Here is a 16,530-nt window from a genome sequence, read left to right on the forward strand (position 1 = left end):
TACTCTTTGTTATTATTATTATTTTTATTATAATTTACAAAGGGAGAAAACAATATACAATCTGAACTGGCATTAGCTTTATTTTCAGGGTATGTTAGGCGTACAAGGAATACAACTTTGGGCTTTGACTTATAAAATAAAAGCGGCATCAAATTATTTTCGGTTTTATCCAAAACATAATTTAATCAACATCTAAATCAACAGGTAACATAAGTGCTCTGACGATAGTTTTCTGTAGAGTCTAGTAGTCGTCATGAAACGGGTACTCTGGATGATCAGACCACCTGTTGAGTCAGAAATGGAAAAAAATAAATTATTTAAGTGGTTTATTTCAGAGGAACCGAATATAAATCGCACTATATGCACTGTACTTACATGAGAAGCTCCACAAATCGAATATTCTTGTTCAGTCCCTCAATTGCCTTCATCTCAGCCTCGGAGAGAGAGAAGTCGAATATCTGCAGTTTAGAAAAGAAATCAGTGTTAACATATCTCACGCTGTGTAAACTCTTTTTCTTTGATTACTCATTTGCAGGATGTACAGAGCATGTATTACTTAATCTAAATGAACTCACCTGAAAGTTCTCCTTAATGCGAACAGGGTTAAAGCTTTTTGGGATGACCACCACTCCTCTCTGCATGTTGAACCTCAAGGCCACTTGCGCTGTGGACTTGTTGTATTTTTTAGCAATTGAAACCAGTAGCTCATCCTCCAACAGTGGGGGGCATTTTAGGTTCACCCTGTAAAAATGAGAAAAAAGTATAACTATGACACGGCAAGGTTCATGTTTTATAGTGGAGAGTTACAAAAAAAAAAAAAAAGTTCTTTCATACCAGGATGCATCTCTGGATGTCCCCAATGGGCTGTATCCCACAATGACAATGTCCTTCTGCTTGCAGTACTCATGAAGCTTTGGCTGAGTGTAATATGGGTGGCATTCAACCTTTTTTTTTTTTTACAAAGAGAAAACAAATAGTTGAAGTGGTATTGGTAAAACTTCCTGGTGTTGTATAAGTTACTATTTAGCCTATAATGCATAATAATGTAAAGATACATTATTCACTTATGTACCTGGTTTGACACAGGTTTGTGTTTCAGCCCAGGTTTGTTCAAGATCAACTCCAGCTGTCTTTTGTTGAAGTTGGACACACCAATCGATTTTACAAGCCCAGCGTCTTTGCAAGCCTCCATAGCCTGCTCATTGCAAATGGTGTCATGGTCAGAAAACAAGTTAGACTTTGAACTTTGAACAAGCTGTCAGTTCGTTTTATAAGCCCCTCCCCCCCCCCCCCCCCCCCCCAACCCTTCAGCATTATGCCTAACAAGGGTTCTTCTCTCTGCAAGCCTGTCACATCGAATGATTAAAGTGTCTCACCTCCCAAGTAGCACAGAGATCTGTCTCGTGGTAAATGCACTTCCCATTCTCATCTCTGGGGTAAAATGTATCTCCTGGCTTTAGAAAATACAAATATTCAGGGATTAGTTTGATAGTAATACACAGCTATGAAAAGTGATCCAATTAAATACATAATTATTACAATCACAACAGGTATGTTGTTGATGTGACATTAAAAACATAAATACCTTGAAGGCTGTGGGCATTTCAATAATATAGAGGTCAACATAATCCAGCTGTAACGCCTTCAAAGTTTTCTCCAGAGCAGGCCGTACCAATTCTGGAGGATGGAATGTGTTCCACAACTGCATATCAGTGCAAAAAGTGTTAGTTTTGTAGCCCAAAAAAAAAAAAAGTAGCACTGACTTAATTTTGCAGTGAGAAGAAGGTCAACTTCACCTTTCACACACTTATACACACTGAGATATGTAGCAAACCTTTCCGCAGTAGAAGATGTCCTCTCTCTTCAAACTTCCATCTGCAATTTTGTCCCTTATCGCTTCTCCCACTTCGTGTTCATTGAAATAAACCAAAGCTCCATCAAGGTGTCTGTACCCTGCTTCAATAGCCGCTTTGACTGATTCATATGCAGTCCTTTTGGGAGTCTATAGGGGGAAGAACATACTCATGTTTCATGCAATTTATTATTATTAATATTTGACATGCAGGTAAATTATTTATGTATTTGTCCTATATGAAAGTAAATAATATGTCTTACCGTGCGGGGGTCACCATAAGTTCCCAGTCCTATCAAAGGTATGCTGTTTCCATCACTCAGAGGTATGGAGTGATGTTCTGCTGTTAAGTCCATGTCCATGCAAGTGTGACTCCGAACTTTCTCTCAATCCAACTTTCTCTTCTGTCCGTTTTCAAAGCAACAGATTATATAAATATCTTATCCAATCCAAGTCGACTCCCTTAATAACTTTTTTCTCTGTCTCATGTAAACTTATGTGTGCTTGACTCCTCCCTTTGAGAAAGAGAAGCCTCCCACAATGGCTGGCAAATAACATTTAAAGAGAGTTAAAAAAAACAATAATCTAATAAATTCAAACATTGATGGACATATCCAGCTGTAAGCATTCAAACTCTGAGTCCCCCTACTTACATTTAAAACTTGACATGTGTCATTTTAAATTGCCCGTTTTAACAATAGACGTAGTTTGGCCTTTGACGGGCGCTGTAGCTTTAAAACACCGGCAGTGCATTCTGGGTAATTTACGGTATGTGTTTTGAGCTAGCTAACGGATGGTCGCCTCTCCAGTGGACGTGCAAGATTTAAAATACTATACGTGTAGCGTAATTTTTTAATTTATTAGTAAGTATCTGCCGTTCACTCTCACATTTTTAAAGGAGGAAAGGAACCCTGGGAACATGAGTTTTTTTTTTTTGTTCCTAAGCATATCTAAAAATATGAGAAAGCTAAGTTGCTAATTTAGCTACAAAAAACGGAAGAATCACATTTATTTTTTTTTAGTGTTTACAGGAATGTTTTTAAAGTTATAACGAGTAATGTCCTTTTTGATGCTTCCTTAATGTCTTGTCAAGTCAAGTTTAAGTGTAGGTTATCCTTTTGTTTCGATTCGTAACGCCACATTTGATCATTTTGATTGATTGATTGATTTGGAAACATCGAGGAGAAAAAATAAACAAAAAAATGGATGAAAGTGGCGAAAATGTTGACAACGACGACATTGTCATTATAGTGGAGAACGAGGCAGAAAGTTTACCTGCCGAGGAAGAAAGGCTGAAAGGTACATTCGGGCTGATGGACACTTGTCCTGTCTGCAAGTTGAGCTTTCACAACCGAGAGCCCAAACTCCTGCCGTGCCTTCACTCTTTCTGCAAGAGGTGTCTCCCTGCTCCCTTCAAGAGTGCCGAGCCGAGACGGGACCCCCAAGGACAAGGAGACAACAAACCATGTGAGGATGTGATCTGTTACGAGTTCAGGGTTTTTTTTGTTTATTATTCTGCCCGAGCAAAGGCAAAAGAGTTTAAGTCATCAGAGTGCTGAGAAAAAAAATGTGACTGTAAAAGTGTTTTTGTTGTCCGGGCAGACTATTGGACATTTTTAATCAGGTTATTAATGTACATTGAGCTTAAACATGACCTTTCACCCTTATTTGGAAGTTAAGGTATAGAATAGATTAACTTTATTGATCCCAAACTGGGAAATTGTGGCGTTACAGCAGCAGGTTATCCAAACACACAATATGAGTTAAAAAAAAAAACACACACAATATGAGCAAATCTAAATATAATATGGTATTTAATACAAAGTACTAAAAATAGAAAAAACTCAGAATGTGAATATATACAACCAGGATTTAACTAAGCTTTACTAGTCTTAAATAGGAAGATTAAATATGGAAGATTGAATGTAAATGTGCCAAAACAGAGTTGTAAGTGGTTGTAAATTAAATATGGAAGATTAGCTGTAAATGTGCAAAAACAGAGTTGTAAGTGGACAGTATTGACATACTCTGCCGTTGCATTGCCTGTACAATAATAAGAGGTCATGCCAAGGCAAAAGGCATTAACTTCCATTTGTTAGCTCCCTTGGTTGCCGATCACTATATTAAATCAGTATGTGATAAATAATGATAACATATACATGAAATCTAGTGATCATGGCACAATTAAGTGCTTGATGACAGATTTTAAAACAAAGGCATAATAACACCTTAACTCCACTGCAGTAAAACAGTAACTTCACTTTGATCCGCAGCAGTTCAAAGACAAAGACCCTGATGAGTGAAGTTACTGGACTCTGCCTTGGTTTCTCGAGGGCTTTTGGAAGTTAAGGCAAATACAACCTACGATTTTCTCAAAAGAACAACAACACAATTGACTCAAGATATCTGTCCACATGATAAAGCACATCTGTAATGTTCCAAAAATGACAAAAACTCATTTTTGAAAAAATTGAAGTCACTGCCTTTTGCCTTGGTAGGGCAGAATACTGGTGTTTACGTCATTACTTAACTGATACTTAGTTTCTGTCATGGCACTTTTTGGACTACGTAGCCAACATGTGAAGGTATACTTTATGAGCTGTGTAAAATGACAGATTGCTGTTGACTCAATATGATAATGCTGATATAATATTGTATTATTTTGTTTGTCAGATTGTTCACACTAAATGAATCACAATAATTATGTATTTATAATGACCATCACTACGCACGTTGGCATTGAAGTCCAGATAAACAAACCTCTTATGGTGATACTTAGCTAATATTTCTGTCTCAGATCATCAGGGATACTTATTGACGATCTCTGCCTCTATTATAGTGTTTTATTTTGGCTCAAGTCCTTCAACCAACATCATGTTACAAATGGTTGTGTATTGTAAAAGTTTGCAACTACATGCAAGCGATCTGAAATATCCCATTGTTGATCTGGTGTCTTGCTCCAGTGGGCGCCATTCGATGTCCAGTATGCAGACAAGAATGCTGGGAGATGGATGTATTGGATAATTTCTTTGTTAAGGACTCCGCTGAGGTGCCGAGCAGTACGGTGGAGAAAGCCAGCCAGGTTGGTCATCACGCTTTATGTCCGTCCCTCAGCAGATTTTTTTTTTTTTTTTTTTTTTTTTTTTTTTTTTTACTCTTCTCTTCCTAGTCTTCAGGTCATTTATATTTGTTTTGTCTTTAACAGGTCTGTATGAGCTGCGATGACAATACGGAGGCTACTGGCTTCTGCGTCGAGTGTGTGGAGTTTCTGTGTGTGACGTGTATCGAGGCGCACCAAAGGGTCAAGTTCACAAGGGATCACACTATACGCCAGAAGGAGGAGATGTCTCCAGGTAGTGTGTCATATATACATGGCAAGAAAACCAACAACTTCATGCAATTAGAACTTCACAATACCATGTCATTCTTGTATGCTCTATTGTGATTATGAATATACTGCATTTGCATGGATTCAGGCATAGGCAAAGTTGATATAGATTGCAAGATTATGTCTGCCATCCACCAGAATGCATCAAAAGCCACAGACTGTTTACATATTGAAATAGAAAACTCTTAAAGTGACCTGTACTACACTTTAGGCTATATTGTGCATTGCTGTTAAGCCTTTCACCCAAGGGGAAACCTCTGGGTTTTAAAAATGAAGCCGATGTGGAAGAGCAAAATCCTGTAGTTTGTTGAAAGTCTCCTTGAGGCTTGCTGCAGAAGCACCAGTAGTCACAAACACACCCCATTTGAGAGAGCCTGTTTTTACAGCAGAAATGAACATCTTAACAACCTGGTTAAAAAAAAAAAAAAAAAAAATGAAATTGGTCTGATTAGCTCACTTCTTGATCAGCACACACTGTAAAGTGGGTGGATTTTTGATAACTCATCCAGTTTGATTTTATGAAGGATAAGCATTATTCACAATAAGGCGTGATGCTGACCTGTGTGACAGGCAGGAGTGATGTAACTGTTTTTCAACAGGCTTAAAACCCGCCCCAGCTCCAGCTCTTAGCCTGGTGTTAGGTTGACTGAAAGTTCAGGTGAGACAGCATTACCCAGCATGGTGGCAGCCATCAATGGGGACTCCAAAGCCCCCCGCAGTAACGGATGGATGACATCACTCAGGCTTCTTCAAGTAGTATTTAAAGTATATGTTTTGACCCAGTGAGATCACAGAGAAGTCATTTGTTTTAAGAATACATAAGGCACAGTTAGCAGTCAGGTTGTTCAACATTGTAGAGAGGAGCAGTACCACTTTTGGCAGCTGTTTAGAAAAGACATTCACAGATTAAATTAACAGTTTTCTCCCTGAAAAAACTCAGTGGTGTAGACATGCTGTTATGGCTCGACACGTGCCTTTGATAACAGTGGTTTAGATATTTTAATAATGCATTAAAGTGACATAATCTGATAATGTTTCTCTATGCTCTTCAATCCCCTTTCTGTCTGTATCCCAGAAGCAGTTGGTATTTCGGCACAGAAGCCTGTATTTTGTGACATCCACAAGCAGGAGGCACTCAAGTTGTTTTGTGAGACATGTGACCGACTCACCTGTCGAGACTGTCAGCTGCTCAAGCACAAGGATCACAAGTAGGCTCTACTTTTTTTTTCTCCTACAATATAAAAAAATGCATTGTTGTCTGCATCACCTTAAATATTTGCATTAAGTGCATGGTCCTAAACAACAGCCAATGGTGATGCAGCTTGTTACAGCTCTATTAAGCAAGCTTGTCTAGCTCTCTATCTGAACGCTATATGTTTGATTAACTCCTGTCCTGTGTGTAAATGTCCAAACTATTTACTTATCTACTTTTTTTATGCAGTTACCAGTTTTTGGAGGATGCATACAGAAACCATAAGCAGTACTTGGAGAACATGACGCAGCAGTTACAAGAGAAGAAAAAGGCTATCGAGGAAGTGTCCAACTGTATTGGCAATGGGTAAGTTTATCCTCTACAGCTGAACAAAGCTTCTGTGCTGAAACAACTATATTAGATTGCAATTTGATTTTAGCTGACTGAAAAAGTGGTTGATACTGATAATTGCTGTTTACATTTTCCAGACAAACTTGATTGCAATAAAAACAATCCTTTCATTTCATTTCATTTCAGTTATTGTACAGGAAAGTTTAAAAGTAACATTAAGTTACAGTTTAACGGGCCTGACTCAGTTTACAAACTGGTTTCCAGCCGGTTCCTGTTCTGCAGAACATGAAACATAAACCACAGTCATGACTAGGGGTGTAAAGGTACATGTACTCGGACCGGACCGTTTTGGTACAGGGCCTTCGGTTCCGTACGCGTGGAACAGAAGTGCTTTAGTCTGTGTTCCCACATGGATCGCAAAGCGGAAGCACACCTCAGTGTGAAGGAAGGCTGCGACCGCTGGTATGGGACGCAACCTTTAGTTAGTAAATTGTAAAAAAGTTCAAACATAAACTGTGCAGATTACTAGTTGCTCGAGCCCTGTTGGTTTGGACAGTTGCATATATCCGGGATGGAGTTCTTTTCACGGACTGACACTGAAGTTTCGTTTTCATTTTCAGCGATGATCCCGCTCCAACAGCGCTGCTGCGTGAAAGGGGAGGGGGAGGCACTTCTGTGTGGGAGCATAACCTGCAGCATGATAGAATGAACACCCTCCCTCCCTAACAGAAAACCTTTTGCTAGTAATTCTGAACGGGCCAAAGCAATAACAAATGCCATTAAAGTTCTTATATCGACAGAGGGAAATATTAATAGTTCTGTGATGAAACTATACAGTCCCAGATGTGATTAGGTTTATTTTATTTATGTGCTCAAAGGGCATTCAAAAAACTGTTGCCTTTATAAACTAAAAGGTGTCAGTGTAATTTAAAAGAAATATTTTTACATATAGGCTATATTAATTAATTTCATTCTAAAATACTTTATTTCATTCATATCTTTTATTTATTGGAGACTCTTTTGGTTGAAGGATGCAGCATAAGTTTATTTTTTTTATTTTTTTACAATGTTTAATTTAAAATGTTATTAAAAAGTAACCTGAGCAGGTGTACAAGTCTGAACTGTCGATGCTGCACTTAGCCCAATGTGTAAAAGGGAAATTCTAAATGTTCCGAATGAAGAAAAAAAAAAGTGTTGCATCAGTTCCCTTTACTGTACCGAACCGAAGCTTCAAAACTTGGAACCGTACTGAACCGAAATTTTTGTGTACCGTTGCACCCCTAGTCATGACACACCAAGACAAACACGTTTACAGGACATTAGCATGGGCTAGGCAAATAGAAACAAACACTACAGATACTGCAAACAATACATGAACAATTGATGAGTGCAGGTGTAAGTGTGGAGAAGGTGTCGTTTGTATGTATTTTTGAAATATTAGTTGATGGTAAAGTTCTAATGTGATGGGGAATGTCATTCCAAATTTTGGTGTATGTATAAAAGAAGGACTTCCGACCGTAGTTGTTTTTGTATGCAGGGACTGGGATGAGTGCCTGTGAGATTGACCTAGTGAGGCGCACTCGTCTCATATTATGTGTCGGTAGAAGTGCAGCAAGTGTTGGTGAAGTGCTGTTTTTAATCTGAAAATAGTATGTAATGGCGTGGCTGTGTATGTAATTCTGGAAAGTCAAGGCGCTGGAGCGTGCGAGTGCAGAGCAATGGTGTGTCACATTCATGAGATTTCGACTCATTACATTTATTTTATTGATTCTCACAGACTCCAGCAAGTAGAAGAAAACCGCAAGTCTGTCACCAATGAAATCAAGAAGTCCATCTGTAACCTGATTATGGAGATCAACAGGAAAGGAAAGATCCTCGTTAATCAGCTTGAGGTTAGATCACTCTGCAAAAGTTTATTTTTTTTATTTTTTTTATTTTTATGGCATTTCAAACATCAATGGCATTAAAATGTGACATTTAAGTTTCTTTCTTTAAAGTTAACTCGTGTTTTTTCTCCAAGGCTCTGACCAAGGACCACGAGTTGGGTTTAAAAAAGCAGCAAGAGGATGTGAGCTCTCTGAGCCGACACCTAGACCACGTCATCAACTTTACTAAATGGGCTACAGCCAGCCACAGTGGAACAGCCCTCCTATACTGCAAGAGACTGGTGAGTGACTTTATCAGCAAACACATGTAACCTGTGTACCCTGTTTGTTTGTTTTTGCATATAACTTATGTTGCTTTTACAACCTTATTGTCTCCCTCTAACATGTTTTTGTTTTGTCTTAGATCCTTTTTCAGATCCATTATCTGATGAGAGCAAGCTGCAATCCCTCAATCGTCCCTCAGAGTACTGTTCGATTCCAGTGTCGCTCTGGTTTCTGGGCCACTAATGTAGACCTGGGTAAGACTGGCAGCACCATACAATTACACGACACACAAAGTATTCACACTTGCCTGATATTTGATCCCTGCCACCGATTCTTACTTTAGAAGCTTTAGATATACTAAATTATTATTACAGTATTTTTTACTGACCTTACTGGATTTGGTCTGAGCAAGGAAAAACAGCAAAATGTGAAATAGACAATGATAGTTAGATGATGATCATTTTATCAGCAGTTTAAAAAAAACACCTGAGCATTATTCCCAGTAATGGGTGGAAAGTAGTTTAATCATGAGATGTAAATATGGGAACTGAATTTAATCATTATTTTATGTTTTCTATGTCAGTGTGCAGTGTTACTATTTGCAAAAGGCAAAGAGTAAAAACACCTCTGCATGTCTCCCAGTAGTGGGTGGGAACAGTTTGGCACAGAAACGTAACCATGGAATCTTTTTTTTTTTTTTGTAAATCTTTTCTTTGTCAGTGTACTCTTAAAACTAGTAAACAGAATTGATTGGATTTGCGTCCCGGTCTCTGCCTGTTATTTTATTTATCTAATCTGGCCTGAATAACATTTTATTCAGTATCGAGTCCTTTTTTTTTTTTTTACAAAATCTTCTCTCCTTCATTATCTTCAATTTGATTGAGCGTGTGCATAGTGCTTCTTGGCAGTAGTCTCAAATGAATATAAAGACGAGACATTGACAAAAAACCTGTAGGAATTCTTAATGCAACTGTTAGAATATGTATTCATCTTTGCTGGCCCATGATTATGAATTAGCTTTGTTTCTTAAGACAGAATACACAACATGTTTTTTCATTAAGTACAAGACAACGGTTGTTTGCACATAACTTGCTGAAACAGCTTTTTGTTTTGGAGAAAGTGTTTCAAAGATTTGGTGACATTTCTTCTTTACCATACCTAATGTCTTCTTTAGTTTAACAGTACAAATAGCAAGTGGTATTTTAAATGTCTTTCTTTTCTCCAGGTTCTCTGCTAGTAGAAAGGGGACCCGGTCGGCCGCCCATCACCAACCATCAGGCAGGGATAAGACCAGAAGCCCCCACAGGAGGTCTCACAGGAGGTCTCACAACAGCTCAGCAGCGACAGGGCACGCTGGCTCAGCTCCAGCTGCAGGTGGGATTTTCACCAGTTAATAGTTTTTAAGTCACCTGACACATTGATTTGTGAAATCTTCCTTTTTGCTCTCTGATCAATACAAATCCATACTCTGCTTTGACATGTATTTCATCGATTGGCTGTTCTTCTGTTCAAGGTTGACAAGCTTTCCCAGCATCCCCACAGGCAGCCCGCTCCTAACCACTGGTCCTGGTATCAGAACAGCCAGCTACCAGGACCCCCAGGCCCTCCACCCCCAACCAGACCCATCCACGGTGGTTCCTCTCCCTCCCAAGGGCCGCCCAACTTGATGCAGCCGGGACGCAGATATGGAAATTCCAACCCCAACCCCAGAAGCCCAACATCATCCATGATTCACAACACGAGATACACACCTGCTCAGGCTCAGGTTAGTGAATACAAGAACAGTGATCAGAATGTATTAGCTTGAGGCCTCCTATACATCAAAACTTGTTTTAAAGGACAATCTTGAAGAGTCAAGACAACATGAGATGCTCTTTCATCCAGATTTTTTTCTTTATGTAGTCTCTTAGAGAACTGGTCCATAACTCCAGCTACCCTCCTAAACTCGTGGATATGTTGCAGGGTACGTCCCGCTACCCACAGCCTATGTCAACTGGAACAGCTACACAGACACAGCTACATCAGGTTGGTAGGATAGGAGATTAAAAATGAGTTGACATTACTGAGAATGCTTTTGATTGACTTTTAGGATCATTAAAAACTGTTTTTGTGTTTCTTCAGCGGGGCCCGGTGGAGTCTGCCTACTTCAAGAGGAGTGAGGTGGCAGGAGGATCGGTCCCCTCCATCACCATCTCTGTTCCCAAACCCAACTTCGCTTCTACTCTGACTTCAGCCTCTACAGACAAACCAAGCATACCTAATCACATCACAGGTCTTTAACACCGCTATGTAGCAACATACTCAAATATACACCATCCCATGTGAACATGAATTGTAAATAAAGCTTTTCTTTTTCTTCTTCTATTAAGTTCAAGCGAGGCAGAACTCCCCGATGGCCAAGCCAACTTCCTCAGACAGAAGCACAGGGTAAGAAAAGCTCCTTAAAGCTGTCCACGAGATATAGTACAAAGCAAACGCAGCAATACAACACAGAAGAATACAGGATACAAAATATCCTACAACAACATGCACTCTCTGATCTTCCAAACCCAAATCCTTTAACCATGACTAGCCTGTCTTATAACAAAAAAAAAAAAAGTATTTAATTGTCATAATTTTTGATCTCTTTCTCTTCCAATCTCTTCTTTTGAAGGACGTCTTCCTGGAAGCCGACGCTTGAGACCCCGTCTGCACCATCAGCCAAGCGACGAAGACGGACGTCCCCCGGGCCCGTCATCGTCATCAAGGACGAACCAGAGGACGAGGATGAAGTTCATTTTGTGAGGGAATTACTTGAACATCTTTGTGTCAAATATTGATGCTGATACATTGCTACATCCAGAAGGATACCGCTTTGTAATAAGTTTATTTTAGTATCGTCAATTAAATATCTTTTATATTGGTTATAAAGTAAAATCCATGTCCATGTCCATGTCCCCTCTGACCTTGTGAGTCAGTGTATCTAACTGCATGTATCACACATTTTCTCGGGCTACAGGTGCAGTCCAGCGTCAAGTCCAGCCTGGCCGACAGCAGCACCGGGGCTCAGTCGAAGCCTCGGCAGCAGCTGAAGGCTCCTGCCACGGTCACCGCCCCCGGGTCAGAGTCCAAATCGGGGAACGACCAGCATCACCCCCTGCCTGCAGCGCAGCCCGAGTCTGAGAAGAGAGCGGCGCAAGAGGAAGACCCTAATGAGGACTGGTGTGCCGTCTGTCAGAATGGAGGGGAGCTGCTCTGCTGTGACAAATGTCCCAAAGTTTTCCACCTGGCCTGCCACATTCCCACTCTGAATGAATCCCCCAGGTGAGAGACAGATTGTCTCTCTAGTCTATGGTTGCATTTCGAACTGTTTAAATTGTTGTTATCATGAATAAATTTGTAGCTAACATTGCTGCTCTGAAGACTGTCTACATTTTACTGTGAAATAACTTTATTACAGCTCTCACTTACAGCCTGAGAGTCAATCCTCATTATGCATCGTCTTTAGCAGTGTTTTAATTATGGTTGACATATTGATGAACCATTTGAACAGTTCTTGTACTCTAGATGGTCAAACTGAAACAGTACTGCACCAGGTTGTAAATGTGTCAGTCCACATGTGTGAAAACTTATGACGGGGATTTTTGACCACACAGGACAGATTCGGTCTGCGTCTCTTTTAATAGCTCTACATTTCCCTGTTGTCTCTCTTCAGTGGCGAGTGGTTCTGTTCGTTCTGCAGAGACCTCGTCTCTCCTGAGATGCAGTACGACTGCGACAAAAAGGACGACCCTGTGTGTGAAGGATTTCCATCCATTGAGAGAAGGGTACGCACACTCAGCTGTTATTGAGAGTCACCTGTGTGATACTGTTGGCGCTGCTCTAATCCTCATTCTTACCTATTAGTCAATCATTGTCCTCAATCCAACAATAAGCATGTCTTTCGGGGGTGGGGGCCACGTTTCTCTGACAACATGATGTGTTGAATGTTTCCTCTTTTATTGTAATGTGCAGCGGTGTGAGAGGCTGCTGCTGCGTCTGTTCTGCAATGACATCAGCACTGATTTCCAGCAGCCGGCTTCTCCATCGGTAAGTGTTTTGAGTATTGTGTCAAAACAAAATAACTTTGTCATCTGAGGACAAACTCTTTTTTTAAGTGGTACAAAAAGTTCTCAAATGTTTTGCAAATGTCTTAGTTACTTTGTAGACGAGTGAAATGTGATGTAGTGAAATAAAAGAGATAAAATGTTTGACCATGTTGAGATACATTTCAGTATGAAAGTTGTGTCAGGGTGACGTTATTTTGAGATCATTGTTTTCTAATGTAGGAGACAAAAAGGTACAAAGAGCTGATCAAGACCCCGATGGACTTGTCGATAGTGAAGAAGAAGCTGGACTCAAAGTCAAACGAAGGTGATGGTTACAGCAGTCCAGAGGGGTTTGTCGCAGACATCCGGCTCATATTTATCAACTGTGCCAAGTACTACAAGGTGAACGTTTTTCTTTGTTCTTTCATTTTTAATCACGTCTCAGACACGTACCAACATGTGTTTCTCAATAGAGATGCACTGATCCACTTTTTTCAGTTCCAATCTGATTCATATGTACCAATATGGATATTGAGACTGATATTTTAATCATCATGACTAACAGTGTTGTTGTTGTTGTTGTTGTTGTTGTTGGTAGTATGTGTAAGGCTTCACAAAGCTGTATGTAACCCGGCATTGCATTGTTTTTGCTTCACATACAAACAGGAAGCAGCAACAACTGTGAGGATTTTCAAATGAAACGTTTTAAACTGAAGTGTTAGAATTGTACTTTTTATCATGAAGAAGCAGCTGTTTCCATCTGGTCTGAACGTCGTCATGGAGACGATTTGTGGACACTCCTTACAGTTCAGTCTGAATGTCTCTAGAGCGAGACTGTGCGAGCTGAGAATGTTTAAAACGCCCAGCCATCTTTCTTGATCAGGGCCGTCAGTTCAAAATCTGATACTTAAATAACATCAATAATAAAATATCTGACCTGATATGGCTAAAAGTGTCCCATCTCTATTTCTCAGTAAATTTCTTTATTTATAAAACACATTGATTCTGCTTATTTGAAAATACTTCACAGCTGCTCTCTTGAATGTAATTGTGAGTTTAACTAGAGATTCCTTTTCTTTTTGTGTACTGACTGTACAGGCGACGTCAGAAGTGGGGAGTGCAGGCTTGTACCTGGAAGACTACTTTGAGGAGCAGTTGAAACAAATCTACCCAGACAGGCTCTTCCCAGGAGGGAGGGAGGAACAGATGATCCCTCCTTTGGAGGACGAGATCGATGAAGAAGACGAAGAGATGATGGATCAAGGTATGGCTCCCATTGAAGACGATAAACCACAAAGTCCTGCAGGGGAAGGAATCCCCCCTGTGGAGGAAGACTTGCCTCCCCTGGAAGAAGCAAGTGCTGCGGGGGAGAAAGAAAAGCCAGAGACAGAAACGGAAGAGGTGGAAACGGGTAAGGTTGAAGAAGAGATGGATAAAGAGGTAGAAGCTACGGAGGTGGTTGTGCCTCCTGCGGAAGAGTTGGAGCAGGATGAGAAAAGTCCTGAAGAAGAGGTGACAAGATCTCCAGCTGTGGAAAGTGGAACAAAAGATGGAGAAGCTCCACGCTCTCCAAAAGAGGAGACCCTGCAGCTCCCTGCAGACACGCCTGCAGATCCACCTGAAAGCCAGGAGGAGGAGCCGGCTCCTCCAGAGACAGCCAAAGAGATCGAGGGATAGATCAACTTTAACAGTTAGAAACTGTAGAAAAAGATGGATGATTGAAGTCTTCCACAGAAGCGGCCCCAGTGGGGTCTTACATTTGCTGCAACTAGACACATTTGTAATGTTATATTTGCAATAGACTTATGAGTAGTGGTCAAGCTGTAGCTGCACTATGAACTATGAAATAAGCTCTCTCCGGACAGACGTTACAATGTAACTGTAACATAAGAAAGGTTATTTTCTGTGGAGCACACAAAAGACATTGTTGATTAGATTGTGCGTAAGCGATCAAATTTTTATCTTGCTTTATCACTTCTTCACACGCTGCCAAGAATTGATGGCATATTGGCTGCAGGAAGGAAAAAAAAAAAAAAAGACTTTGGAGAAGCAATGCATGCAAGATGTCCTGAAAATGAAAACCTCCAGTCTTGTGTTTCCAGACTGCAACTCTGAGGATCATGAGGATTATACACAAATTATGTTTTATGTGATGGGATTTTTTTTTTTTTTTTTTTTTTAAAGAATATTGTTTTATGCTACTTATGCAATAAATAGGGATTAATTAGTCCTTTTAGTTTCTGTACAGAATGAATGGCCACAGCTGTCAGTTATACATATCTTGGTTGCCTGAGAAAAAACATTTCAGTTCAGTATTTCAAGTTTGAGAACCCCCCCCCCCCCCCACACACACACAATTCCCGCTCCCGTTTTATCATACAGTAGCTGTGTGGGCCTTTTAATCTGGAGAACAATTCTCCTGACTTTTGTTGACGTTACTGTTATCAGACTGAGATGACTCCCGAGACATGATCATCACTTTCTCATCATCAGCCTCAGACAACAGTATGTTTACCGAATCATGCCCTTGTCCCGCTGCAGTGTGACGACTTGCTTAACGTAAGCGCTAGATATGGCCTCTTGTCGTGTGTTAGTGGGTTTTCAAGTCAGTTTGAAAATGTAAACTAGAGGCACAGATTTAGCTCGGTGGTGAAAGCGTGCCCCAGCCTTTGGCCCCTTGCTACTATACACTGTGCTAATCTAAAAATGCTAACCCCCTCCTAACCCTCCTGTATTAACATTCACTCTCTTCAGTTGTCACTTCACCTTCAGTATATATGCATTATTTTGTCGATATGATGGTTTTTATTATTTATTGATGATACACAGGAATTGTACATGAACTCTACAAAACCTGTTGAGCTTTTAAAAAAAAACCTGTATTTACAATATTTGTAATAAACAGGGTAACATGTACATCTGACTTGTGCCTTGCTCCCATTATAACCGTCCTTATTTGAGTTGTTTTTTTGTTTTTTTTGTGCTTTCCGTCACAACAGGGGTTGAAGGATTAATAAAAGGGATATTTTTATTTGTATTCACTGAATTTGATCTTCTCTTAAAGCTCCTGTGTGAAGTTTGTAGCTGGTTATAAAACAAACTAAAATCAATAGTGATGTTTTTATGAGCTAAAAAAAAAAAAAAAAGGCAAAGAAGACCTTCAGACTAGATTGACCTTTTTTTTCTTCTTTGTTGTTATTTTCAATGCCTGAAGCTGCTGCCAGTGTGTAGGTGTCAAAAGAGCACACTACAGAAACACTCCCAAGCGGAGATTTTTGATGAGTGATACTTTGGACTGTTAAAACGCAGCAGGATGAGATGGTTTTTGTCAAAAATACTGTTTACACATGTACAGCATAGGCTCAGCAGAGATCACACACATACACATACCACTTTGTCCACAGGGTGCACCAAAATGGTAACAAAAAGTCATGTTTTTTTTTTTTTTTTATCCTCTTCCAAGGAAACATCTTCTGTGTTCCGTCATCATTATTAACACAGTAGATCCAAATATCAGGGGTGTTTTTAAA

General features: G+C 39.9%; 2 protein-coding genes across 6 annotated transcripts; one reads left to right on the top strand and one right to left on the bottom strand.

The window, feature by feature from the left end:
• Nucleotides 1-3: 3 nt before the first annotated feature.
• Nucleotides 4-2,332, bottom strand: LOC109988143 (aldo-keto reductase family 1 member D1-like). The gene is made up of 9 exons (XM_065951075.1): nt 2,116-2,332; nt 1,835-2,002; nt 1,586-1,702; nt 1,377-1,454; nt 1,073-1,195; nt 835-944; nt 576-741; nt 376-458; nt 4-284 (listed from the first exon to the last, which is right to left on the bottom strand). Exons 1-9 carry the CDS (start codon nt 2,212-2,214, stop codon nt 242-244), a joined length of 987 nt encoding a protein of 328 aa, XP_065807147.1. The 5' UTR covers nt 2,215-2,332; the 3' UTR covers nt 4-241.
• A 268-nt stretch (nt 2,333-2,600) lies between these two features.
• On the top strand, nt 2,601-15,916 carry trim24 (tripartite motif containing 24). 5 transcript variants are annotated; one of them, XM_065951071.1, is made up of 20 exons: nt 2,601-2,715; nt 3,104-3,319; nt 4,816-4,934; nt 5,058-5,205; nt 6,316-6,448; nt 6,682-6,798; nt 8,561-8,675; nt 8,804-8,950; nt 9,073-9,187; nt 10,159-10,307; nt 10,447-10,698; nt 10,836-10,958; nt 11,055-11,205; nt 11,303-11,360; nt 11,587-11,713; nt 11,932-12,236; nt 12,628-12,739; nt 12,927-13,001; nt 13,241-13,401; nt 14,089-15,916. In XM_065951071.1, coding segments are annotated over exons 1-20 (3,213 nt in total). In that variant the 5' UTR covers nt 2,601-2,714; the 3' UTR covers nt 14,678-15,916. The 5 variants fall into 5 exon arrangements, with proteins under 5 accessions (XP_065807143.1, XP_065807140.1, XP_065807144.1 ...); XM_065951068.1 differs by having other exon boundaries at nt 2,613-3,319; XM_065951072.1 differs by having other exon boundaries at nt 2,613-3,319; nt 10,896-10,958.
• The last annotated feature ends 614 nt before the right edge of the window (nt 15,917-16,530 follow it).

The sequence above is a fragment of the Labrus bergylta genome, chromosome 23, assembly GCF_963930695.1.
Source record: "Labrus bergylta chromosome 23, fLabBer1.1, whole genome shotgun sequence".
Classification (NCBI taxonomy): domain Eukaryota; kingdom Metazoa; phylum Chordata; class Actinopteri; order Labriformes; family Labridae; genus Labrus; species Labrus bergylta.